Below are 27,700 nucleotides of genomic sequence, written 5' to 3'. Positions count from 1 at the left end.
AAGTATCAGTCAATAGGAAAATTGTTAAATAAATTGTAGTATGATTAGATAATGGAATTCTAAGTAGCTATTAAAATGAGCTGGATCTATATAGGTTTTGAAATATATGTATGCCATACTTTTAAGTTAAAAAAAAAAAAACAAGTTGCAGAATAATATGTATAGAATGATCCCTTTGAATAAAAAAAATTAGATCATTAAATATGAAATGTCTGATTTTGAATCAAAAGTGTAGTTTATTATATCTTAAACAAGAAGCAGTACAATTAATCAAAGTATATGTCTCAACTATCAGCACAGTTTTGCCATCTCAACGGTAGCTTGTTTATGCCAGCAGCAAAGAAGCCTGGAGAGCAAGTGGCAATGAAATCACAAAAGGTGTTTTTCACAGCTTGTTGAGAATTGAATATTTTTCCTTGCAGGAAGTGGTCCAAAGCCTTGAAGAAGTGGTAGTAAGTTGGTGCAAAGTCTGGTAAATACGGTACATGACAGAGAGTTTCCAAGGCCAGCCTCTGTAGTTTGAGCAGTGCTGTTTGTGTGACATGTGGTTGAGCATTGTCTTGTAAGAAGATTGGCCTGTCTCTATTGACCAGTGTTGGCTGCTTATTCACAAGCATACTCATCATTTCGTCCAATTGTGTGTAGTAGACATCCGGTGTAGTTGACTGACTAGGTTTCATGAAGCCATAGTAGATAATACTAGCACTGGACCACCAAACAGACACCATTAGCATTTTTTGATGCATATTTGTATTTTTCTTAATTTAAAAAATTCTTTAAATTATTTTTTTAATTCTGGATATTATGGGGGTACAAATATTTTGGTTACATGAAATGCATTTGCCTCGCTCAAGCCAGGGCTACAAGCATGTCTTTGCCCCATACAGTGTGCCCCGTCTCCATTAGCTGTGAATTTACTGCCCCTACTCGCTCTACCCCCCACCTCTCCACCCCCCCACCTGACTGGCGCCCAGTGAGTATTACTACCGTGTGAGCACCTTAGTGTTGATCAGTTACTACCTGTTTGATGGTGAGTACATGTGTTGCCTGTTTTTCCATCCTTGTGATACCTCACTTCGAAGGATGAGTTCAATCTCTATCCAGGATAATATCAGAGGTGCTAGATCACTATTGTTTTTTGTAGTTGAGTGGTATTCCATGGTATACATATACCATAATTTATTAATCCACTGATGTACTGGTGGGCATTTGGGTTGTTTCCACATCTTTGCAATTGTAAATTGTGCTGCTATAAATATTCGAGTGCAGATGTCTCTATTATAGAATGTCTTTTTTTCCTTTGGATAGATGCCTAGTAGTGGGATTGCTGGATTAAATGGTATTTCTATTTTTAGCTCTTTGAGGTATTTCCAAATTACTTTCCACAGGGGTTGTACTAATTTGTAGTCCCACCAACAGTGTAAGAGTGTTCCAATCTCTCCACATCGACGCCAGCATTTGTTATTTTGGGACTTTTTGAAAGACGCCATTCTCATTGGATTTAGGTGATATCTCACTGTAATTTCGATTTGCATTTCCCTAATCATTAGAGATGTTGAGAACTTTTTTATATGTTTGCTGGCTGTTATTCTATCTTCTTTTAAAAAGTTTCTGTTCATGTCCTTTGCCCATTTATTGATGGGGTTGTTTGATTTTTTTCTTGTTGATTTTCTTAAGTTCTATGTAGTTTCTTGTTATCTCAGCCCTTTATCGGATGTGTAGAAGGCAAATATTTTCTACCATTCTGTAGGTTGTCTATTTGCTCTAAGGAGAGTTTTCTTGGCTGTACAGAAGCTTTTTAATTTGATCAGGTCTCATTTGTTTATTTTTGTTGCTGCTGTTATTGCTTTGGGGATCTTCTTCATAAATTCTTTCCCTAGGCTGATGTCTAAAAGAGTCTCCCCACATTTTCTTTCAGAATTCTTCAGGTTTCATGCCTTAGGTTTAAGTCTGTTATCCAACGTGAGTTGATTTTTGTGAGAGGTGGGAATCCAGTTTTAATCTTCTGCATGTGGAAATCCAGTTTTCCCAGCACCACTTATTAAACAGAGATTCTTTCCCCCAATGTATACTTTTGTCTGCTTTGCTGAGGATTAGATGACAATATGAGGATGGTTTTATATCTGGGATCTCCGTACTATTCCAAAGGTCTATATCTCTGTTCTTGTGCCAGTATCATGCTGTTTTGTTTACTATAGCCTTGTAGTAAAGATTGAAGTTTGGCAGACTGATGCCTCCCAATTTTTTCTTTTTTTTTAAGAGTGCTTTGGCTATATGAGGTCTTTTCTGGTTCCAGACGAAGAGTAGAATTATTTTTTCTAAACCTGTAAAGAATGATGGTGGAATTTTGATAGGGATTACATTAATTCTGTAGGTCACTTTAGGTAGAATGGACATTTTAACAATATTTATTCTACCAATCCATGAGCATGGTAGGGATTTCCATCTGTGCACATCATCTATAATTTCTTTTCTCAGTGATTCATAGTTCTCCTTATCTCTCACCTCCTTCGTTAAATATATTCCTAAATATTTAAATTTCTTTGATGCTATTGTGAAAGGTGTTGTTGTCTTTGATTTGATTTTTGGCTTGACTGTTATTGTTGTATATGAATGCCACTGATTTGTGTGCATTAATTTTGTATCCTGAGACTTTACTGAATTCATTTATCACTTCCAGGAGTCTCTTGGCTGAATCCTTGGGATTTTCTAGGTATAATAGCATATCATTGGCAAAGAGTGAGAGTTTGACCTTTTCTGCCCCCATTTGGACACTCTTAATTCCCTTCTCTTGTCTGATTGCTCTGGCAAGGACTTCCAGCACTATGTTGAATAGAAGTGGGGATAGCAGGCAGCCTTGTCTGGTTCCAGTTCTAAGTGGGAATGCTTTCAATTTTTCCCCATTCAATATGATATTGGCTGTTGGTTTGTCATATATGGCCTTAATAATTTTAAGGAATGTCCCATCTATGTCTAATTTGTTGAGGGTTTTTATCATAAAAGTGTGCTGGATTTTATCAAATGCTTTTTCTGTGTCTATTGAGAGAATCATATGGTCTTTGTTCTTGGTTTTACTTATGTGGTGAATTACATTTGTAGATTTGCGTATGTTGAACCAGCCTTGCATCCCTGGGATAAAGCCCACCTGGTCGTGGTGAATTATTCTTTTGATGTGCTGTTGGATTTGGTTTGCTAAAATTTTATTGAGAATTTTTGCATCTATATTCATGAGGGATATTGGTCTATAGTTTTCTTTTTTTGCTACATCCTTTCCTGGCTTTGGTATCAAGGTGATATTGGCTTCGTAGAATGAGTTGGGTAGGATACCATCGTTCTCAATGTTTTGGAATAATTTCTGCAGTATAGTATGAGTTCTTCTTTGTATGTTTGGTAAAATTTGGGAGTGAACTCATCTGGTCTGGGACTTTTTTTTTTTGGAAGATTTTTTATTGCTGCTCCAATTTCTGCACTTGATATTGGTTTGTTCAGGAATTCTATTTCCTCCTGATTGAGCTTAGGGAGGTTGTGTGTTTCCAAGAATTTGTCCATTTCCTCCACATTTTGTAGCTTTCAGGCATATAGATTTTTATAATATTCAAAGATAATGTTTTGTATTTCCATGATGTCTGTAGTGACTTCTTCTTTTTCATTTCTGATGGAATTTATTAAAGTCCTTTCCTTTCTAGTTCTTGTCAATCTAGAAAGAGGGCTATTGATTTTGTTTATCTTTTTGAAAAACCATCTTTTGGTTTTATTGATCTTCTGTATAGTTCTTTTGTTCTCAATTTCATTTAGTTCTGCTTTAATCTTAGTTATTTCCTTTCTTCTGCTAGGTTTAGAATTAATTTGCTCTTCCTTTTCCAGTTCCTTGAGACTGTTTATTAGTTTCTTAATTTGTGAGCTTTCTGTCTTTTGGATTTGAGCATTTAATGCTATTAGTTTTCCTCTCAGGAATGCTTTTTCTATATCCCTCAGGTTTTGGTAGCTTGTGTCCTCATTATCATTTAATTCAAAGAATTTTTTGATCTCCATCTAAATCTCTTCCTTCACCCAGCAGTCATTTAGCAATAAATTGTTTAATTTCCATGACTTTGTGAAGCAGTGAGCATTTCTGTTGGAAGTGCTCTCTCCCACTATGGTCTGAGAAGATACATGGTACAATTTCTATTTTTTTAAATTTGTTGAAGTCTGATTTGTGGCCTAGGATGTGGTTGATTTTGGAGAAAGTTTCATGAGCTGATGAGAAGAATGTATATTTGGCTTTATTTGGGTGGAATGTCCTGTAGATGTCTGTTAGACCAATTTGTTCTAGAGCTCTGTTAAGTCCATTATTTCTTTGCTTATTTTTTGTTCAGAGGATCTGTCCATTTCAGACAGTGGGGTGTTGAAATCCCCTGCTACCATGGCATTACTGTTTATTATGTTATTTAGTTCATACAGGGTTTGCTTTATATATCTGGATGCTCCTGTGTTGGGTGCATAGATATTAGGAATTATTACATCTTGTTGGATTTTTCCTTTCACCATTATATAGTGGCCATTTTTGTCTTTCTTTACTTTTGCTATTTTAAAATTTATGCTGTCTGAAATCAGAATTGCTATCCCCGCTCTCTTTTGGTTTCCATTTGCCTGAAAGTTTGTTTTCCAACCCTTGACCTTGAGTCTGAAGACATCTTTGTGGGTTAGATGCATTTCCTGGAGACAGCAGATACTTGGCTTGTAATGTTTTATCCACTCAGCTAGGCTATGTCTCTGCAAAGGACAATTCAAGCCATTCACATTTATTGAGAGGATGATATTTGGGGTAGATTTCTGTTTATATTGTTGCATAAGTTCTTATTATTTTGTTTTACCTCTGGAGCCATTGTGGAATCTGGGTTCTGGGCTTTAACTCTTAAGTGTTTTTAATTTGGTGGATGTCTATTGTGCTGTTCATTGTGTAATGCAGAGTCTGAGTACTTCCTGCAGAGCAGGTCTGGTCTTTGCAAATTCCATCAGTGATTGCTTGTCTAGGACAGTCTTTATTTCTCCCTCATAGATGAAGCTCAGTTTTGCCGAGTAAGGAATTCTAGGTTGGCCATTGTGCTGTTTAAGAAGATTGAGGATGGGTCCCAGTCCCTTCTGGCTTGTAGGGTTTCATTTGAGAAGTCTGCAGTTAGTCTGATAGGTTTTCCTTTGTAGGTTATCTGTTGTTTTCATCTTACTGCTCTAAGGATTGCCTCTTTTGTGTTTACTTTGGCCAGCCTAATAATTATGTGCCGTGGTGTTTGCCTCTTCACGTTGAGTCTCCCAGGAGTTCTGTGTGCTTCTTGTGTCTGGATATCTAGGTTTCTGGCCAGGCCAGGCATATTTTCCTCTAGTATTCCAAGAAATAGATTTTCCAGCCCTTGTGTATTTTCTTCTTCTCTCTCTGGGATGCCTATAATTCTTATATTTGGTTTCTTTACATAGTCCCACATTTCTTGTATGTTCTGCTCTTGTCTCTTGCTTCTGTGTTCTTTTTCGTCATCTGATTTGTTTAGCACATAGGCATTATCTTCAAGCTCTGAGATTCTCTCCTCTGCTTGCTCCATTCTATTTTTAAGGTTTTCCACTGTGTTTTGAATGCCTCCTTCATTTCCAAGATTTCTATTTGGTTTTTCCATAGTATTTCAATTTCTTTAGAGAATTTTCATTCATTTCCTGAATTGTTCTCATGGTTTCTTTGTGTTGGGTTTCTATTTTCTCTTCAATTCCATTAAGTTTCCTTACAATCCATATTCAGAATTCTTCCTCTATCAGTTTAATCATTTTATTTAAATTAGTATCTGATTTTGAGGGTCTCATGATTTCTTTTGGGACTGGCTTTTCTCTCTGGTCTTTCATATTCCCTGTGTTCTTTCTCTGGTTCTTTCTCATCAGGGTAATTAATTGAGAACTGAGAGTGCTAGGACTGGTTTGTGCCCTTAACTTCAAGCTCCCAAGAGATGTTCCTTAACAGTGGTGGGAGGAAGTACCCTGGTCTTGTATTACCTTAGAGGTATTTTGGCAAGTTGGGTTACCTCTGACCTGTTGTCTTCACCTCTTGCCAGTGGAGATTAGTGAGTTTGGTTCCCCAGCTTAAGCTCCCATGTGGTAAATCACACCTGTGTGTATAACTCTACTGCCCTCTAGTAGCTTGAGATGGAGGGCACTGTGTTGAGCTTTGGGGTTACCCTCTCTGTCATTGGTTGTAGATTGTGTGGAGGAGCCAGTTGTCAAGGTAACCTGATGCCTCTGTGTTAGTTTCTGGTCCCGGGGTGAGGAATACTAGTGCCCCAATCTTTAGTAAGGATCTTGCCACTCCCGAGGTCACTTGGATCCTACTCCCCCTTAAAGTGGTGATAGGAACAAGGCAGATCGCAGCTGCTGCCTACCAGCCTGGATGTGTGTGCTTCTGTGGTTGCTTGATCTGCCGCTAGGGGGAGCCACTAATATGTTATTCAGGGTTCTTCCATCACTTGGGAGGCTGCTCCTGATGAGAGGGATTACTTGGGAGGGATTACTTGGTGCTCCTGCAGTGGCCTCTGGCCAGGATTTTCCTTCCCTGACTGCAAACCCCACTGTTGGCAGCCGCCCGGATGCGGAGATCAGGCCCCAGAGTTATGATCCTACTGGGTGACCTAAGCTGGTCTGAGAGGCTGAGTCACTGGGTTGTCAACTACTGATCTGCGTCAGAGCTCCGCAGATTCATGCCAGTCGCTCAGGGAAAGGGGCTTTTCTTGCCTCTCCCTACCGCCAGGGGTGGAGCCTACCGGGGGGAGGGTGATGCCCGAGTCCGCCCAGCGCCCCAGCGCCTGTGAACCCCGCAGGTGTCAGCCTCCCATGACTGGAGAAGTGGTCAAACTTCGCCCATCAAAACGGACCCAGCTAGTTGACAACAGGTCACGGATGGGTGAAGCCTGTCGCGAGAGTCCCCTGGCTGGAGGAAGGGTGCTGCCCCAAACTATAACGCACCACAGTGTCTGGGTTGTGGACCCCCCAAATGGTGGCCGCCCACCCGCAGAGCGCTAGTGCAGGAGGCGACTGTTCAGGAGTTGGCGGATGCTGGATTATGGAGCTGAGTCAACAGGACGCTCTTTGTCTCTTGTGTGTCGCCCTCCAGCAATCTCGCACCTGTCCGGCAGGAGGTCTTGCACTTTCTGACCTGCCCTGAGCCGGGCTAATCGCCTGCAGCGGTTTCCAGGGTAGAGTTCCCTTTTCAGTGTCCACCTCCGTTGTTCTGGTCCCCTGACCGCCAGAGGCGAGGTGCCTGTCCCCTAACTCCCTCCAGCGGTAGCTCAGGCCAGTCCCTCCCCCACCCAGTGCAGTCCTAGCACAGAGCTCCGGGGAGTTCAAGATGCTTCCTGCTCTTATCTCCTTTCCACAGAGTCCAACATCGCCTGCCTTGATTTTGCCCAGACTTCAGGCAGGTCCCTGTCTGAGTGGGTGTGAAGGTCAGTGGGGAAGCGGGACGTTCTCCTGTGGGTCAGATGCCCCTGCACTCGCTGGCCAGGTGGGCACAGCCATCCCAGCTCCATTCTCTATTGTTTATCTCTCACTCTCCAGAGTTTGCCATCTTATCTCCCATTCACCTTTTTCCCCCGTGTCGTGTGTCCGATGCTGTTTCTCTGCTGTTTCACAATGCTGTTCTTGTAGGGGAGTGATCCACTCGTGCATAGCAGACCTGAGTTCTTCACCTCTTTCTCTGGGATCAGGGAGCCAGGAAGTCACCTTTACTCCTCCGTTTTTCCCGCATATGCATATTTGGTTTTGGACTGTGTTTTGGCACTTTATTTTCATCCAGTCATTGTGCCGAATGCTTATCATTGTCAAAAAGAATCCATTTTTCATCACACTTAACAAAACGGTGTAGAAATGTTTTGCCTTTATGCTGACAGCAAAGAAAGGCAAGCTTCGAGATGATTTTTCTTTTGATGTTGTTCGTTTGTTTAATTTAGTGTTAACGGTACCCATCTATCCAGCTTGTTTACTTTGCCAATTTGTTTTAAATGGTCTGATATTGTTGGAGTAGTAACATCAAACCTTCTTGTTAATTTTTGTGTAGGTTGAGATGAATTCACTTCCACTACAGTTTTTAGTTTATCATTATCCATCTTGGTCTCAGGTCATTCATGTGACTCATTTTTAAGGTTAAAATTACCAGAAAGGAACTTTTTAAAACCACCAACGTAATACGTGTTCGTTAGCCACATCCTTTCCAAACACTTTGTTGATATTGTGAGCTGTCTTTGTTGTATTAATGATGGAACTCATATTTGAAAATAATATGAATTTTTGAGTTATGTATGGTTGTACAAAAATTGTTCTAAAAAATTTGAAAGATAATCACAAGTCAAAATGTGAGTTTGAAAGAATGAGGATGTACCTTTACAAGAAAAATAAACTAAGAAGTGTCAAAGTGAAATGTTACAGATATTAACTGTCAAACTTAGTACTTAAGGAAATTGGACATTTGATACTTCATACTCTAATAGTATATGCTTAGAAAATCCAGGCCGGGCGAGGTGGCTCACGCCTGTAATCCTAGCACTCTGGGAGGCCGAGGTGGGCGGATTGTTTGAGCTCAGGAGTTCGAGACCAGCCTGAGCAAGAGCGAGACCCCATCTCTACTAAAAATAGAAAGAAATTATATAGACAGCTAAAAATATATATAGAAAAAATTAGCCGGGCATGGTGGCACATGCCTGTAGTCCCAGCTACTCGGGAGGCTGAGACAGGAGGATCCCTTGAGCTCAGGAGTTTGAGGTTGCTGTGAGCTAGGCTGACGCCACGGCACTCACTCTAGCCTGGGCAACAGAGTGAGACTCTGTCTCAAAAAAAAAAAAAAAAAAAAAAAAAAAAAAAAAGAAAATCCTGCAAGGAGTCACAAGAACCTCTATACCTGGATACCTCTGGGGAGTGAGACAGGTAGTTGGAGTAACTTTTATTTTATGCTCTTTTATATAAAAAGTTTTAAAACTATACATAAGAATCACTTTCCTATATAAAAGTTGTTACATTTAAAAGATCCCTTTAAAATAACGTTCTGTTGAATATGATTGCCATCAGACTGCACGGAGGCCAAAACCTAAGTGGAGAAGAAACTGAGGCTTTTGGGGACCTGAAGCCAGTTGTGTGGATTCTGAGAGCATAAAAAGAAGGGCAGGCAGAAAGAAAGCAAAGATTTGAATTTTGAGTTAAGGAAAGAAAGAGAGATCTGCCTCTGTGATCATGGACTTGTAATTTTGTCCTTAAAGGCTGCCTGGGTGGAAGACTCGTGCATGTGTCTGGAGCAGGATTTTCTCCAGGGAAGATCTCAGCTGCTGTGTGTGGTGCTCCCTGCCGAGTCTTGGCTAATGCTACAGTGTCTGCCTTCAGCTGCTTGGTGCCGCCCCTGGATGGTGAGTAAAGATGCCACATATGTGTATTTTATAGTATATACGAGGGCTGTCCAGAAGTATCCAGCCATGTAATATGAAAAATAGTATTAACCATGGCTGGATACTTTCCAGACAGGCTCCCTGAATAGGAAAATTATATTCTTTGGTTAATTCTATTTTTGAAATTAATGGTGTACTGACTGCTAATATTTCTATGTGTTCCTGGGAAAATAATTTCTCCACTCCTTGTCTAAAAGGGTAGTTAGAATCTGGGGCCACCTGTTATAATAGTTCATAGTAACTTTTGTCATATTAATGGGTCAATGTTAAACGCATATCAAAAAATTTACCACCTGTGGTCTTCACTGCGATCATATGATGATGGAGAAAGTAATTCTGGGTTCTGACCATTAGTTTCAATGACAGCTGTAGGCATCATGGAGGAAACACGCTCTGACTTGTTCTGAGGTGAGGTTGCTGAATATACCTCTGCTTATTGGAAGTACCAGTAAAGGCATGGAGATTACCAAGCTGGACATCTCTTGAAAATTGGCTTTGTGTGCTCAGGTCTTGAATTCTGATAGACAAAAGAACCAATATTCACATTATCCTTTTGTTCTACGATATCCATGTAATTACCCAATTCTTACTCAGTAGAACATGATATGCTCATGACTTTGAGCTGCATAGCCGTTATGTAAATGGTGGTGCGGGAAGCCATGTCTTTGCTGGAGGAGGGGTTGGAGAGAAAGGTGTATAGCTTGTAGCTTCACAACATGTGGTAATAACCTATTGAGCTTCAGGAAAAAGGGCAGAAATTATCATTATTATTATGGGACCTTATTCCATTTGAGATGTTTAATAGCTCAGATTTAGCCAGGTGATTCTCTTGTTTGCATATTCATAGATCTTGTACCTGTACACTCAAGAACCATTTACACACTTGTTTTCTTGGTAGTGTTTTACGATATATTCCTAACTTATTTGTCCACAGCTTGAATGAGAGCTAAGGATTTACAAAGTAATGAAAGCATCACTTCATTTGAGCTTGGGCAATAATTCTATGATGGGTAATACTATGTGATGGTAGTTTACACGGATTTGTCTTAGGAAGGAAGAGGAGGAGAAGGAAAAGGAGAAAAGAGAGGAGGAGGAGAAACAGTACTTGTTTAAAATACCAGAAATTGAGTTTTCTGCTATGCTCATGTATATAAACACAATGCTATAGAAGAAAATTGATTCCACAATAGGAAATTTAAGATACAATAGAAGACTTAAGTTTAAGACATTGTTTCATTCACTGTTCTACCTCCTGGTAATAGAACAGTATTGGCACAGGGTATGTGCAAAATTAATGCTTGATGAATGACTAGATGAAAGAACTGGGAAATGGAAACAGAAAACCAAGACGTCACACTTCTAGGTTCTAATCTTTAACTAATATTGCTACAGTTTTTAAAAAATCTTTCACATATACAATGCTTACATTAATACACTTTTTCTACCACACTTTGGGAGGGGGAAGAGGAAATGGGTAAACCATCTGAATGTTAGTTGCAAGAATCAGGACTTTTTTCCTCTTAAAAAATTAATATACTTTTTAAAACTCCTTGGTATTTTAAAAAACTTAATTTCAACTAGAGTACAAAATAAAAACTAATGAGGGTTCAAGGTAAAATAAATTGTGATATTTGAAGTTTGATAACTCCTAGAGGAGGAATAATAGAAATTATTATGTTTAGAAAGTTTTGATTAAGTTTTAGAAAAGAACTCAAAATTCCTTGATTTTTTTAAGAGGAAAATGCGTTGGAAGCTGTAACTCTTTACGTTGCCACTAGGTGTCACCAAACACTCATCAATTGTGCAAGGAACACGTTTCTAGAGAAATGGGTAATTTGACTTATTTTTCGTTTTCATTAAAAAAGCCTTTAATAGAATGGGTTCCAGCTCTCTCCAGGAGAACCAAAGAGATGCCATATCGCCATTATTTCTAATAGCTGAGTAATATTCCATGGTATACATATACCACATCTTGCTAATCCATTCATGAATTGATGGGCATTTGGGTTGTTTCCACATCTTTGCGATTGTGAATTGTGCTGCTATAAACATTTGGGTGCAGGTGTCTTTTTTATAGAATGACTTTTGTTCTTCTGGGTAGATGCCCCCAAGAATGGAAAAACAAGCACCACGTGTACTCACCAGCAAACTGGTTTCGCTGAGTGCACATTTGGGATTCACACCAATTGGGTATTGGACAGAGATCGGGGCTGGGTGGAAGGGATGGGTGTATACCTACTTGATGAGTGCGATGCGCACTGCCTGGGGAATGGACACGATTGAAGTTCTGACTGGAGGGGATGGGGTGGGAGGAGAGGAGGGGTGCACACCTACATGATGAGTGTGATGTGCACTGTCTAGGGAATGGACACAACTGAAGCTCAGACTCGGGGGGATGGGGAGGCATGGACAATGTATATAGCCTGACCTTTTGTACCCCCTTAATGAGCTGAAAAACAAAAAAATAAAAATAAAAAAAATTAAAAAAAAAAGCCTTTAAAAAGACTTTTAATCACAATGTCTAAAGATGGAAATAAACTTGGCACAAAATCCAGAGATTCCTTACCTAAGATCTAGGATTGGATTTGGCAATTCTGTTAACCCCTTGAAACTGGACAAGACATCTTGAGCATATGGTTGTGTGTTTTTTTCCCACTAGGAAGTAAGTTTATAATGGTCACACAATGGTCAAAGAATATGTGTCTCAGAAATTATTACAAACTACTAATAATCCCCCTAGTGTCAGATAGGATTGCATATATCCACTTTAATTAAGAATCTGTTACATTTAAAAAGATTTTTCACTGAAGGACTTCTCAGCAGCAGCCCTTGTACAAGTGTTCCACAGTTACTATTCTCAGAGACAACCATCCTTCTACCTAACTGATGCTCCCCCACTCTACTTTTTTAACCTGAATCAGGCAGTGGTCTTTTGGAAAGCTGAATCATCTCAGGCCCACTATGGCAGCCTTTCTCAAAGTGTGTTCCCTAGAACCCCAGCAGCAGCAGCAGCAGCCCCTGGGAGCTCGTTAGAAATATGCATTCTTGGGACCCACCAAATTGGGAACTCCCCAAGTAAACATTTTGGTATTTCTCTTCTGAGCCCTCTCTGAAATTGTACATTCTTTCCTAATTTGAAGCCCCAAGCTAGGTAGCTTCTCTATGTAAGCAAGTTCTAGACATATTGAGTAGCATCATAAAATGCTTGCATTTAATCTGGCCCATACTTGTTTTTAAAATTACACTGATTATACTGCTGGCTGGGTGCCGTGGCTCAGCACTTTGGAAGGCTGAGGTAGGAGGATCACTTGAGGCCAGGAGTTTGAGACCAGCCTGGGCAACATAGTGAGACCTCCCATCTCTAAAAAATAAAAATAATAATAAAAAAGAAATTAATACCTGGCTCCAGCTACTCAGGATGCTGAAGCAGGAGGATGCCTTGAGTCCAGGAGTTGCAGGTTGCAGTGAGCTATGATGACTTCCCTGCACTCTAGCCTGGGCAAGGAAGCGACATCCTGTCTCAAAAAAAAAAAAAAAAAAAAAAAAAATTACATGGCTGTCTTGTTGGTTTATAATCTTTCTGTTACCTACTAGTATTCCAAGGTGTCTCTGTGTGTGTGTGTGTGTGTGTGTGTGTGTGTTTCTAACATGGCTGTGCCTAGCTGACTGTCCTTATATTTATATAACTTCTTTTTTCGTTTTGCAGTTTACTACTTTACTCTTTTCGTTTGTTCTTTTGTTTATTTCTGTTAACTTCTCTAATTTCCCAAGGGCATTTTGAATTCTAATCCTTGCTTTGAGTTTTAGTCTTCAGTTTGACTTTACACAATAGAGTGATGTTTCACATTCCAGGTTGTGGATGTGGTCCCAGAACTCAAACTTCCCTAATTATTGTTTTGCTTGTGCCTGTGCCACAGTGTTAATGTGTTTTCTATTCATGAGTTGGGCAGGGGAGTTGGAGCTCTAAAGAATTTCCTTTGCCACTTTTGGGGTCACTTATCTTTACCTTCCTCACAGATTGCTCTTCTAACAAAACAAGAATTTTACTTTTTCATATGGTAGTTGCTCAAACACCCTGTTGTTAGGTGAAACTAATACTTTGTATTTGTCTAAAATGAGCAAGACCTTTGATCTTTGCGTTTTCTTGCATTTATACCTTGAATTATACCACATGACTTTTTCATGGAAACTTTAACTTTTCCATGAGGCATGAAAAGCTAAAGTGATTAAAGTCACACAGCTATTTAGTGGCAGAACTTTGAGTAAAACCCATGAATTTTGATCCTCAGCCCTGGGTGATTTTCATAATCCACCTTGTCAATTTGCATTCGCTTAATCACCTGTAATGAATTCATTATTTTATAGGTGTTGAGCTTGTTTTTATTTGCCTTAGGGCTTACTAACTGGAAAGTTGTCATGTTTTGTCTGTCCATACAGAGTCCTACTGTCAGTCCTTTTTATTGCTATAATTCGTTTGAAACACATTCACAGAGAACCTTCTAGGTGCCAGGTGCGTTAGAACATAACAGCAATAATAATACTATTTGGGTGTGATTGCACAAGTGCAAACCCTCTCACCCGTCTTTATCTCGGTTAGACCTTGCAGCGGAGCTGTGGTGAAGCAGGGAGGTGTAGGCTGAAGCCCACAGCACTTGATGACATTTTTTGCATACCTGCGTGGAAAGGCTAGCTGCAGAGGAAGCAGGCTAGAGAGATTTTTCTTTCCTCCTCTTTACTTTATTAAGGTTTCCAGACAGAGCTGCTCCTAAACTATCTCATGTAGAGATTTGTTCATCTTCTAAAGATTATTGCCAGTTTGCCTTATTGATGGTTTTTACATGTGTCTTGTGACCCAGAAAGAAATGGCCTAAGGGTCAGAGGGCTTCAGATACTTTTTTTCTTTATAATATGTTAATGGTCATAATTATATGAAAATGAACAGCAAGAGAGTGAAACGTCTAGCCACAATTTTGGAAAAGGTATTAGTAATCATATAATCTCCGGAAGACTAGTACCAAGAATAAATAAAGAATACAAATCAATAAGAAAAAGACAAAAAGCCCGAGGAAAAAATGGGCAAATGACAGGAATAGGAATTTCGTAGAAGAGAAAACATGAGTTATTACTAACCATAAAAAATTGTTCAACCTAAAAGTATTGTGCAAATTAAGACCCTAATGAGATACCATTTTATACACATTAGATGGACAACAATTAAGAATCTGATAATTTTAAGTGCTGGCAATTATGTTAAGTAATAGAAACTCATAAATAGAGCAGGGATGTAAAATGGCACAACCCCTTTGGAAAACAATATGGCAATATCTCGTGAAGTTGAACTTGTACTTTACCCTTTGAACAAGCAATTATCTTTCTAGGCACCCACCCTAGAGAAAATTTTGTACATGTTTGTAACAGAAAAAAGTGGGAAATACCCAAAAGTCCATTGGTAAGAGAAAAATATATTGTAGTACTTTCATTCGATACAATACCGAACAGCAGTGAACATGTATCAACACTAGTTATATGCAATAATTTGGATAAATCTTAGAAATATAATATTGAATGAAAAAAGTAGGTCAAAGAATATTTTGTCATGTGTTATAAAGTTCAAAAGCAAGTAAAGCAGTAATCTCTTGTTTAGAAATACAAACCTATGTGGTAAAACTATTTAAAAAATGCCAGGTGGTTGTTTCTGAGCATGCAGAGGAAGGGAATGGACTAGAGGGGCGTGAACAGAGTACCACACCCGTTTTAGATCTTACTCTGGCTGCTGGGTTCACATGAACTTTTAATGATGATGATTTATATTTTATAAAAATGTTACTTATATTCTTCTGTGTATATTAGAAATACATAATACATTAAAAAAAGCAAACTGATCACTTCCTTTTCCTGTTGGTCAAGGGAGGACATATGAACTTCATTTATGAAATGACGTGAGTCCTTCAGTTCTTTCCGTGGCTCTTTCCTAACGGTGACTGTTTCCTACAGTGTCAGTGGCTTTCCTGTGTGCCCTGAAGCATGAGGAGGACAGCTGTGAGGCCACCAGCCACACCTATGTGCAGTGTGATTTGACCGTTGCCTTGGGGACAGAGAGACTGGCTGAATCATGGCCTTACCTCTATGTTTGTGAAGAAAGTTCTCAATGCCTCTTTGTGCCTGATCATTGGACAGAGTCAGCGTTTCCATCATCGTTCTCAGGCCTCTTCATCAGGTAATCCTGTCTCCCCCACCCCCACAGCCTTCCCCACAAGTGCATGGCCAGCGGCCGGTAGAGCCCCAAGAAAGCTGGGTGGAAGTGGCCCGTGGGGCCCAGCTCTCTTGGAGGGGGCCAGTCCACTGTGGATCCCAGCCAGCCTGCATTTCAAAGCATCTCCTGTCTTTTTCAAATGTTCAAGAGAACATCTGAAAAATCTGCCCAGTAAACAGCTCGCTTTGTTCTTGCTTAGATTTTAATATTTATCTTCCGATCCACAGCAACATCTGGTGAATGCCAATGGGGAAAAAGATTAGACATTATGAAAAACAGAAGGCTTTTTTTTTTTCGCCTCCCCGTTTCCTTTTTCTTTTCTTTCCAAACAGATTCACAAGTATGAAAAAAAGTCATGGAGAAATCTAGCAGATTATACAATGTTTATTCAAAAGGAGAGGGGTTGCATGGGCGGAATTACTGTAGATCTAGGATTTAGAAGCCATAAGCTTATAAGGATTTTTTTGAACTTTAAAAAAAAAAAAAACCCTAACAAATAAATACTGTAACTTTCCAGGTTAACCCTCCTTTTCTAAACAAATTTAAAAAAAAAAGTGTGACCATGTTGGTAACTGCGGATGGCCTTAATTTCAGCAAGCAGTTCTTTTCCTATGCAGGGTGATATCTCAGGGCTGAACATTGCCTTGCATCCTTCTTTATTTCTTATCTAGATACAGTGGTTACCTCTGGTTATTTAATGAAGGCCTATTTTCCCATTAAGCTACAAAACTAAAGAAGCCCAGTTACCCACAGTGAAAGAGATAACCAGCTCTTTCCATGGCAGTCTGACTTTTGGGTGTCCTGAGACGGTCTGTGTTTTAGTATGAATTTGCCATCAGAGGTTTCAAGAGAGGAAAAGAGAATGCTCCATGGCTGGTTGCTTTCTAACGGGGCATGAAGAACCGTGTTTATGTCACGTAGGAAATAGGGTAAGACTGGATTTCAAAACTTACTAATATGGGACACCAAGAAGTACATGTGAGCAGTTTCTGGCTCCACTGAATTCAGGACTTCATCTGGATCCCAAACGATTCCTCAGAGCTCTCCCCTCTCCTTCCTCTTCATTCCTGGAGGGGGCTGGGGAGCCTCAGACTTCATTAAAAGTTACACCGTTCTCTATGCATATCATTTCAAATCATTTCAAAAGTGTTGCTCAGGGTTCTGGCTATTGCAGCAGGCAAAAGTCAGTGTGTTTTCTTAAGAATTAAAATAAATGCGCTATGACTTAAACAAACAGAGTTTAGTGTTGGTGAGGGTGGGAGAAAACTCTCACTGCTCTTTGTTGCTAGTGGGAAGGGAAGTTAATACAATCTTTAGAGGACAACTCAATAAGGCACTAATAACCTTATAATTCTTTATACTTTCAGACCCAGTAGTTTCACTTCTAGGATTTTATTTTAAGAAAGCAGATAAAAATGCATAACATTTACAAGCAACCATGTTCTTGGAGCTTTCAGGTATAATAAAATATTTGGAATGAAATAAGATTTAGTAATTAAGAATGCATCCAAATGGTATGATACTAAGAAACCTTTAAAGTCATGATATAAGATATTTAACCAAAGAGGAACATACTGGTGATATATTGAGAAGTAAAAGTCACAGGTCACAAAATAGTGTATCAACGTGATCCTGCTGTTGTCAATAGCATGTATGTTTGCATACACATTGCTGATTACAATAGAGATTAGAAGGATGTATTCTAAAATGTTGATAGTGCTTATCTCTACGTGGCTGGAGTACTGATCATATTTATTTTCTTCATTAAGTTTTTATGTATTTTTTTAGTGAATATGTGCTAATTTGTTAACCAGAAAACACATTATAAATTATACAAGGGGCATAAAAAATCATGCACCAAATAACTTACTTGATTCTTCTTAAGATTATGCTTGTGAACCCAGAAGACCAACTTCCAGAATCTTTTCAGGGAACCCACTTCTGTTAAATGCTTCTCTCTCGGTCAGTCACTACCACTATGGATTTGATGTCATGTGGCAGAGGTGGACATGTATCTGTGGCAAAAATATGCCCTGTCCATCCATCCATCCATCCATCCATCCATCCATTTATCCATCCATCCATCCATCCATCCAGTATTTATCAAGTGACTACTATGTTCTAGGTGTTGTGCCAGGTGCTGGTGATTCAATGGTGAATAAGTCATGAAAGTCTCTGTCCTTAAGGGTAGAGGAGGAAGTCAGGTAATAAACAGAATGATTGCATGTTGTGATAAGTGCTATAAAGTGATAGAAAAATAATGGAGAGCTACTTTGGATAGTGTGCTCAGAGGAGGTGTCTCTGAAGAATTTTCTTTTACACTGAGGTAAGAAGAGGAGAGTCAGGTAGCGGAGGCAGCAAGTACGAAGGAACCATCAAGTTTTAGGAGCTGTTCAGAGGCCAGAAGGGTGGGAATAGAGTGAGAAGGAAGGAAAGAGGCCCTAGATGAGCTCAGGGAGGTACGTAAGGCATAGAAGGCCCAAGAAAGGAGTTTGGATTCTATTCTAAGTGAAGATTAAGTAACTTTCTAAAGTCACACAGTCAAGCCATGGCAGCGCTGGGATTGGAACTCAGGGCTTCTGACTCACGGTGTACTTAGCACAATGCCGTGCTGTCAGTATCGGTGCTGAGAGCATTGGCTGAGCTGTGCAGCTTCAGTGCGGTTTCGGAGGCATAGGAAGCAGTTTCAGGTTAAGTGAGGGAGCTAGAATGCCTGCAAGTGTTTTTCCTGCCTATCCTAAAGAGCACATACAGCATTACCTGCTTACTTTAGGATCTGATCAGACTAATGGAGAGAAATATAGATTGCCAGCCAGGAATCTTAGGTTCTAGTACTGTCTTTGCCACCATTTGGACCAAAAATTTTTACCACATCCCCCCAAAATAAATATTTATGTGTGTGCATGTGTGTGTACATGTGCATCTATATCTATACATATATTGATATCTTTATATACACATACATATATTTATATTTAAACCTGGCTAGCTGTACTTCTTAATTCATAAGATTATTGTGAAAGAAAATGTGGAATAGTAGCTGGCTATTTAGAAACTTTGACATTTTGTAAATGTTAGTCTATTTTTGATATCTCGGTGTCTCAGCTAATTTTGGTGATGGCTTTTTAATGAAAAAACATTTCTAGTAAGGTAATCAGGAACAAATACAAAAACAAATATGAGCTAAAGCTTGAAAAGAAGTCTAAGCTAATGGAAAGGGATATGACTCTATTCAGAGGAAGAAGAACATCTCAGGGAAGACAATGTATTGCTAACACACAAACAGAGAGGGCAGAGTAACCCAGCTCATTTTACCCATGCCTTTGCCAGCAAAGAGTCTAGAAAGGGCATAAGACTTGTTACGAGGGTGGAAGCCCAAGGCCAAGAAAGGTTGTAAAGGAAGCCAGCTACTACTCTCCGTGAGTTCAAGTCCCAGATCATTCATATACTGGGTACAATAAATTTGCTCGTGTGATTGAGGACCCACTGCTGGCAATGAACCATCTAGAAGGGCCCACATAACAGAGAGAGGTGATAGGCAAGTCAGATATTTTACAAGTTACCTATAAAACGAAAAAGGAGGAATTCTGAAAATCTGGACAACTAACTTTGACATTATACCTGACAAAATTCTTGAATAAATTATTAATCAGCTGGTTTGTGAGCCTTCAGAAATGAAAGTAGTTACCTGGAAACTGATTCACAAAGAATGTGATGATCTGGTAAACCACTTTCCTTCCCTTTCCGATAGGTTTATAAATGATTTATGACATAAATATAGAGGGAGACCTTCATAAACTATTTTAACAACCTTTGCACCCCCGGTAGCAAAAAAACATTCTAGGTGCAAAGCCCAAAGTGTCCTGACAAAGCCTAAAATTGCTCTGAAGTCAGGTGTTTGAAAAGTCCATGTAAATTTTGCATTCTCTTCCACCATATTACCATATTTCTCTAAATATTGCATTACATTTTAATTTATTTTATTTATTTATTTATTTATTTATTTTTTTTGAGACAGAGTCTCACTCTGTTGCCCAGGCTAGAGTGAGTGCCGTGGCGTTAGCCTAGCTCACAGCAACCTCAAACTCCTGAGCTCAAGCGATCCTCCTGTCTCAGCCTCCCGAGTAGCTGGGACTACAGGCATGCACCACCATGCCCGGCTAATTTTTTCTATATATATATTTTTAGCTGTCCATATAATTTCTTTCTATTTTTAGTAGAGATGGGGTCTCGCTCTTGCTCAGGCTGGTCTCGAACTCCTGAGCTCAAACGATCCGCCCACCTCGGCCTCCCAGAGTGCTAGGATTACAGGCGTGAGCCACCGCGCCCGGCCTTAATTTAAAAGTTAAATTCTTTGCTTTTCCTTTCTGAATCTTGGTGTATGACTGACACCCCAGGAGCAAATGCTGTATCTATTCTGTGGCTTTGTCTACCCCATGGGTGATGGCTTAGATAAGCGGATTTATAGCTAAATTACAGGCTACTTGATTCAAAATGTTTTGAGCAATGGATCTAAATCAGAGAAATAGGTTGTAACAACAATAAATGTAAATTCCCACATTTACATTTCAGCAATAGTACTTCCAACACCATTGCCACAAAAACCTTTAACAAGAACTGCCTTTATCAGGCTCTCACTGTATACCAGGTTCCATGTCAATCATTTTATGTGCTTCATTTCAGTCTATTTCCTCAACACCTCCACAAAATAGGTACTCGATTGTTAGTAACTCCATTTTCTAAATGTGGAAACCAAAGCTCAGTGAAAAGTGTCTTCAATGTCATGTAGGTGGTAAATATCTGTGTGGGGATTCAAATCTAGCTGGTCTGCTTCCAAGCCTAACGCTTCTCAGAAAATGAGTTGAACAAACACAGTGTGGGGAAGTCCTCAGGCAATAGCAGCTCTGAGCCTTTGAGTTGGCCACCATCTTAACATACGCACAGGGGCTACCAAATGAACACGGTGGTAGGTGCTGTGGGAGGGAGCGCTCAGATAAAGGGGGACCCCAGTGGTCAGCCCAAACTCTCTGCCTTCAGTTCTGGGTGGTGCCATGTTAAACTATTGACAGTCTATGGTAGGTCTAGAGGACAGTGGGCTTAAAAGTCACATCTTAGGTGAACACAGAGTGGACAATGTTTTATAATAGCATGAAGAAGAGAAGATTAAGTGGTAAGATGTGATACTTATCCTGCTAATTATTTCTAGCAACTTGTGGGAGAAACTATCTTGACATTGATTTGAAAAAAGATGCTATGGTTTGACATGATTTATAGTTTCTCAAGCAGTGACCTTTTGCCTTTTCCCCTGCCCTTCCTGGTCTTCCCATGGGATCTGCCATCTTTCTGGCTGATGTTCCATCAGCTTCTCAAAACTTGAGAGTGCTGCGCTAGGAGAGAGGACACCTGGGTTCTGATCTCAGAGTGGCTACAGTTTTGTGTTTGACTTTCTGCAGATCTCCTGATCTACTTGAGTTATATTTTTTATATTTCTACCTAATTTATAGGCTGAAATGAGATCATACATATGAAATTGTTGAAAAGTATAAAACATTATGCATTATTATCAGTAATAATCTTTGAGTTAGTTGCAACAATGCCTACAGGCAGGATTATTCTTGAATAAATATCACACCTGTTGGGGACAATACCCTTCAATGTCCATGTTCTCACCTCCTCTAGACAGCATATTTTTAGACTTTGTGTAATGTTACACTGCTGTTTTTCATTTTAAATCCAGTCTGGCTTCTCTCCTTAAAGCAAGAGGACTTTTTAAAGTGAGTGGCTGCTAGTATAACTGGCACATATATCGAATCTCCTTAGTCTGGGCTGTTAAGTAAGTTTAATTAATTTACTAAGTTAATGTTCCACTGCTAGCAACAGAGCCTCATTGCCATCAGCTGGGGAGAGGGAATTGAAAGCCTAAATGAGCTCATTTTTTCACAGTTGGAATTAGGGACCAGTTAGCCAGTTGTGTGGGTTTTCCAATTTCTCCATCTGCCCTGGGGGGATTCAGGCAATTCACTCCCCCAACACTAAGTGTGAGTAAGAGCAGAAAGAAGGAAGGGGAAAAGAAAAAGAAGAAGAAGAAAAAAAAACAACAACAACTGAAAACTCTCCCCAACATTTGTTTCCATTTTTGGAACTGGAAACATTCCCTGCCTATTGCTTGTTAAGTTGGGCTTGGGGAAGCTTTTGCTAATGTTTCTGATAGATTTGGAAAAGAGAAAGGCCTCAGTGAAAGATATTTACCACGTGCATTTTCATTGCAGGGTGTGCAGATAACGGGAAAACAAATAAACAATAAAAGAATGGAAACAAAATTACAGAAATTTGCAAAATTTGACAAATGGTGGCCTGTAGTTGCCACAAGCTAATGGCTTGCAATGATTAATAAGAGTAAAAATAATTGCATTTCATTAAGATTGATGACACCCCATTTAACCTCCCCTCTCGTTTCAGCCCTAAAGTGGAAAGAGATGAAGTTCTCATCTATAATAGCTCCTGTAACATTACCATGGAAACTGAGGCAGAGATGGAGTGTGAGACGCCTAATCAGCCAATTACCGCCAAGATTACTGAGATATGGAAAAGCTGGGGCCAGAACACTCAGGTATAATCAAATCTTTTTTACAGACTGATTCAAACAGCTCAAATTAAATTTGTAATATTGTGTACATTAAAAAAACAATTTAGTCCAAATGGCAGCGATATATAATATTAAATGCTCTCAAACTTTGAGGAGCTGGTCTAATGCACAATATCTGAATTCATAGTTAACTCTGGTTAATCATATATTTTCTCAAAAATAAATGAGTGCTGCCTGGGCTCTTTTAAAGCAAATTCTGAACAGATAATCTCCTCAGCATTTTGTCCTGATTTCTGCATGCATGTTTGGAAGGGGCTCTCTGTGGTTTATTTCTTCATGAAATAAATGGCCTGCAATTTAACCAGGACCTACTGGAAGGCTTCCAAGTCACTCAGCCACCCTCTGCTTGGTGGGACAGCAATGTCTACGGGTCCATCCGGTTCATCTCTGTTCCACAGGGAGCACAGTGGAAACTTCAGTTTCTGAGGGCATTACATGGACATTAGAACTCAAAAGGACTGCAGGGCCATTTGGTCTAACCTCTCTACCTCAATTCATCCGCTTCGAAATGGTCTAAACCACTCCCTCCAAGTGGCTCTTTTAGGAAACGTGTTCTGAAGCCCCCGGTGAGGAATTCCACAGTCTCTCCAGGGAATTTGTGAGAATTGAAATCAGAGGCTCAGGGCTCTTTGGAAATGGATCAGATAATCTTTTACAGCTCCCCAGGCTTCTCACTGTACACAGATAAAAAATAATATTTATTGAGCACCTACTCCCTTAGGTGCCTTTCTCTTTATGAAAGCAATTCTCAGATTTTCCTCCCTTTGTCTCTTTTATTTGGAACAAACATTTATTGAGTGCCTATTATGTGCCCCTCGCTGTACCAGATTCTCTCGTGAGTGCTGCTCCAGTTAAACCGGCCTGATCCTAAACTGTGCTTCCTGGATTCGAAATGTACGTTTTTCTATCACTTTGGCACTGGTGCTGAAAATGTGTGCAATTACAAATAACATTTTCTTCCTGTCCTTCCTAAAGTGCTCCCTGTCTACCTTCCCACCCCTCTGGGTCCCCGCTGTCCATTCTGTCACCTCACCAGCCTTCTCACTCCCCTTTACCTTCCCTCCAGGTGAGTGCCTGGGCTGTCACTTCTTGCTTCATTGTGTCTCCCCCAAGTGCCTCTTGCTTTCAATTTACTGCCAGTTTTAACCCTGCATCTCCAGGATCACTGTCCCCTAATCACAGCCTCCACTTTACTCTGTGCCTCTTTCTCAGCTGTCAGTGACGTTTCAAAAGTTTATTTTGGTAAGAGGGACAGCTCTGGGACACTGAGGGATCTGTAAGCCTCTCTGGGCCTCAGTTTCTGCCAGGTGGGTAATAGCCTGGTGATGTTAAGATGCTCACGTGAGCACACGCTGGAGGGAGGGAGGGAGAGGCAGGCTGGCGCCGGGGTTGAGCGTGTGGACTTTGGAGCTACACTGCCCGGGTTTGAACAAGTACATCTCTTGCTGCCTGGGGCACTTAAGGCAAGTTACTGCACTTCAGTTTTCTCATCTGTAAGGTGGGGACAATAATAGAACTCACCTAATAGGGTTGTAGTGAGGCTTGCAGTGTAGAAACCAGTAAGAGCACGGCATCTCACACCTAGCGAGTGTCCAGTGTCAGCCATTATTGGCAGTGCCAGTTCACCAGCAGTTGTGCCAGAAAACGACATGGAATTATTTCTCCATAGTGCTTGCTGCTTTGACTAGATCATTTCATTTCTTAGATTTCATGTAATTTTTCATCATCTCAAAGTCTAATTTTGAATTTTTTTGGAGCCTTAAATGCCTCACATATTTAAAGATATTCATGCAACATATATTTATTGAGTTCCAACCATGTTCAAGGTCCTCTGCCATGCCCTGAAGGAGATAAAAAAATAGCATGGAAAGAGGCCTCACCTTTAAGGGATAGTTGGGAAGCGAGGCCATGTATGGAAGTGGGTAAGGTCCAAAGGAGAGAGTCCATCACAGTTGGATGGAAGGTTGGACACCATCCAGACCAGCCATCTCATTTCAGAGATGACTTAACTGAGATTCAGGAAGAGACGTGACTTGATAAAGGCCACACAGCTAGTTATCTGGCATCATGACCATGTGGCCATAAGTCATTGTGGGGGAAGTAAGCCATCTAATCTTCAGGAACTGGGGCAGGGGGTGTCTTTCAAAACCCACTAGGCCGGTGCCAGTATGTAGGAAGCTTTAGTCCTGAGGGGGTGAAGGGGACATAGGTACCACTGTTGCTGGTTCTGGGTGTGATAAGCATTGCATTCAGGTGTTGGTGGTATTGTCATGGTTTAAATGGTCTGGTGGGAGCAGGGCCCTATCAAGTAGCCTGGAGTGCATGGGGAGCGATGGTGGGGATCTACAGCAAAATTATCTGGGTTTATGACTAGGTTTAGCTCCAGTGGGGTCCTAACGAATGAAACAGGAGTCTTGGGCACAAGTCCTAGCACATTGACTAGATCAATATGACAGGAGTTAGGGAACAACTGTGGCTGCTGGTATACAGTTGCCCAGAGCCCAGAAAAACAAAATTCTAGGTAATAGGAAAATTGTTAGTTCTAGATTCTACTCTCTGTAGGGTGGTTTGGTTTGATTTAGGAACTGGATATAATGAAGTCTATAGACTTATAACTAACTGTGTAATTTATCACCCAAACCAGGATGCTTTCGAGAGTGTGAAGTCCACAATTAATAATTATGTGAGGATGATATGTCACCCTTGCTGGGTTGTGTGATTACCCTGCCTGGGATTGGGAATGGAACAACTTGTCACCCAGATGGGATGTATGGTCATCTTACCCATGTTGGGGTGTACAATTTCCCTACTTTGATCTGGGAACAGCATGCCACTCATGTTAGGATGCATGGTGACTTTATCTGGGTCTGGTCCACAGAAGGGCCAGCACTGACAGGTGCTTAGTCAGGTCTAGAATCCACATTCCCCCTTCCAAGTTCAAGAATTCCCCATGTGAGAATCTTGGAATGCTAGTTTCATAGAATAGGTATTTAGCGATGAAAGGGTTTCAAAGTCCAATACATTTGTGAAAGCTGGGTTAAGGAAAGTTATATATGTTTTCATCCCGTTGGACTTTTGGGAGCATTCAATATGTGACTACGTAATCTGAAATTCTAAGGAGGATAGTGCTGTGGAGTATTATGCAAACTTACTTGCCTACGGAAGTCTTTATTTCCAGAATTTCTCCTGGGGCTGGTATCTGTCCTGCTGCCCTCACTTTGGGAAGTATTGCCCATGCCATACTCTGTCCCCTAGCATACAGTGGGGGCTCTGAGGTGGGGAGGTCACCTTCAGATGGGGCAGTCGACTGAGCTCCACTGAAGTAGGTGGCATTTGTATCATGCTATGAAGAACAGGGTTTAGGTATTCAGGGATACAGAGGAAAGGCATTTCCGGGGGAACCAGCATGCACAAGGCACCGAGGCAAGAACCCACAGGAGTAGTGCTAATGCAGGAACACGATGTGTGACAAGGGGTCTGGTGAGTTGTAAATTAGGAAAGGTGTGGTGGGATTAGCTTGTGATCTAGGGGTAAGCGTTTGATCCTTTAATTCAGCAGGTGACGAGTAATCCTCGAGGAGTTACTGCTTGATCAGAGGCGTGCTTGAGTCACATTAACCTGGTAGTGGGGAACAGGTTCGCTTGATTGGTAAACTCACGGGAGGCAGAAGCATCGCTACCAGGTGGGAGATAACTGAAGTGGGTAAATGGCAGAGGGAACGGAGAGGAGGGGACACACTCAACAGTCGATAACTTGTGTTAGACAAAGTGTTCAGAGTTGTGGGAGATTAAACAAGGTAGGTAAGAAAAATTATGTGCTGGCTTTTCAAAATGATCTTTTCAAAATTTTGAATACCATGTATCTATGCTCATGACTCCCAGATTGGAATCTCCGGCCCAGTACTGTCTCCTGAACTTTAGATTCCTGTACCTCACTACCTACTGATATCTTCCCTTGGATATCAGAATGACATCTCAGATTTAGCAGGTTCTAAATTGAACTCCTGATCTCCACTGCTCCCTCCCTCATAGCCCTAAACCGAGCTGATGGCAGCTCTATCTTTTTAGTTGCTCAAGCCATGGAGGCATCCTTGACCTTCAAATCCCACATTAGATCCATCAGGAAATTCTGTTAGCTCTACTTTTCATCTGACCACTTTGTAGCAATTCTACTGCCAGCATCATCACTATCATCTATTATGGCCATTTATAGTTATTATAAGGGCTCCCTGACCTCCTCTCTGCTTGTACCCCTACCTCCTTTTGGTCTGTTCTAATAGAGCCACAATGATCCTTTCAAAATATGCCAGATAATTCCACTTTTCTCCTCAAAAACCTCCTAATGGCTCCCAAATTCTCTTGTAATCAAATCCAGTCCTTATATTCACATAAAGGGCCATTGTCTGCACTGCTCACCCTCCACCCCAACGTCCTCTCCAGCTTTCTCTCTTACTTCTCTTGCCTGTACCTTCTCTGTTCCTGACATACTGGCTCCCTGCTGTTCCTGGAACATACCAGGCACGTCTCCACACTGACGCCTGTGCATTTGCGGTTCCCTCTGCTTAGAATACTTTCCCCTTCCTTTTTCAACTACAACTCCGCCACTTCCACTTTTTGCTGAAATGTTGCTTTTTCTGTGAACTCTACCCTTATCATTTAACATTGCAACCCATTACCAATGATCTCATATATCATACTTCCAATTTCCATTGTCTTGTTCTATTTTTCCATAGTTCTTATCACCTGCTCACATACTACTTGAGGTACTAATTTATTATGTTTGTTGTTTAGTATCCGACTCTTCCTTCTAGAATGTGATCTCCAAGAAGGCAGAAAGGTTTGCCTGCTTTTTGTTCACTGGGGTGTTCCAAGCACCTAAAACAGAGCCTGAATTGATTGTAGTAATGAACAATACATAAATACAAATAAAGGAAGTTAAAAAAACCTTCTCATTTGCCACTTTTCCAATTCTACCCCCTGAGGGTTATATCTGAAAGGAAATACACATGTACAGATACAGGTACACATGTACTCATTTGCACATAAAGATGTTATCCTGTTATTTATATTGTTCTTCAACGTGTATTTAAAAAAATATGATAACGCTCTGTGATGTAAACTCCTTGCAAAGAGGGACTTTCTTTTGTTACTGCTGTTTTCCCAAAGCTTAGAACTATGCCTAGTACATAGCAGAGCTCAAAAAAAGGAAAAAGGATTGAATGAATAAATGGATTTATAAATGAATGGCTAAAACACAGTCATCTTTTCATTTTAGCAAATGTAATTTTTTCTTTTCTTTCAAAAGGCATTGATTATATCTACTATGTATTAGACACTGTGACACATTGAAACAAGAGACTTA

The 27,700-nt window shown here is 40.4% G+C and overlaps 1 protein-coding gene across 1 annotated transcript in view; it reads left to right on the top strand.

The window, feature by feature from the left end:
- Positions 1–27,700, top strand: part of PKHD1 (PKHD1 ciliary IPT domain containing fibrocystin/polyductin) — a 412,333-nt gene that overhangs the window by 68,111 nt on the left and 316,522 nt on the right. The window contains exons 33-35 of the mRNA XM_069487338.1: positions 9,258–9,401; positions 15,435–15,657; positions 22,153–22,303. Coding sequence (XP_069343439.1) covers positions 9,258–9,401; positions 15,435–15,657; positions 22,153–22,303 — 518 coding nt within the window. The remainder of the gene's footprint in view (positions 1–9,257; positions 9,402–15,434; positions 15,658–22,152; positions 22,304–27,700) is intronic.

The sequence above is a fragment of the Eulemur rufifrons genome, chromosome 15 (genome assembly GCF_041146395.1).
Source record: "Eulemur rufifrons isolate Redbay chromosome 15, OSU_ERuf_1, whole genome shotgun sequence".
NCBI lineage: Eukaryota > Metazoa > Chordata > Mammalia > Primates > Lemuridae > Eulemur > Eulemur rufifrons.
Note: the sequence above shows the minus strand (reverse complement) of the source record. Positions and strands in the feature narration are given on the sequence as shown.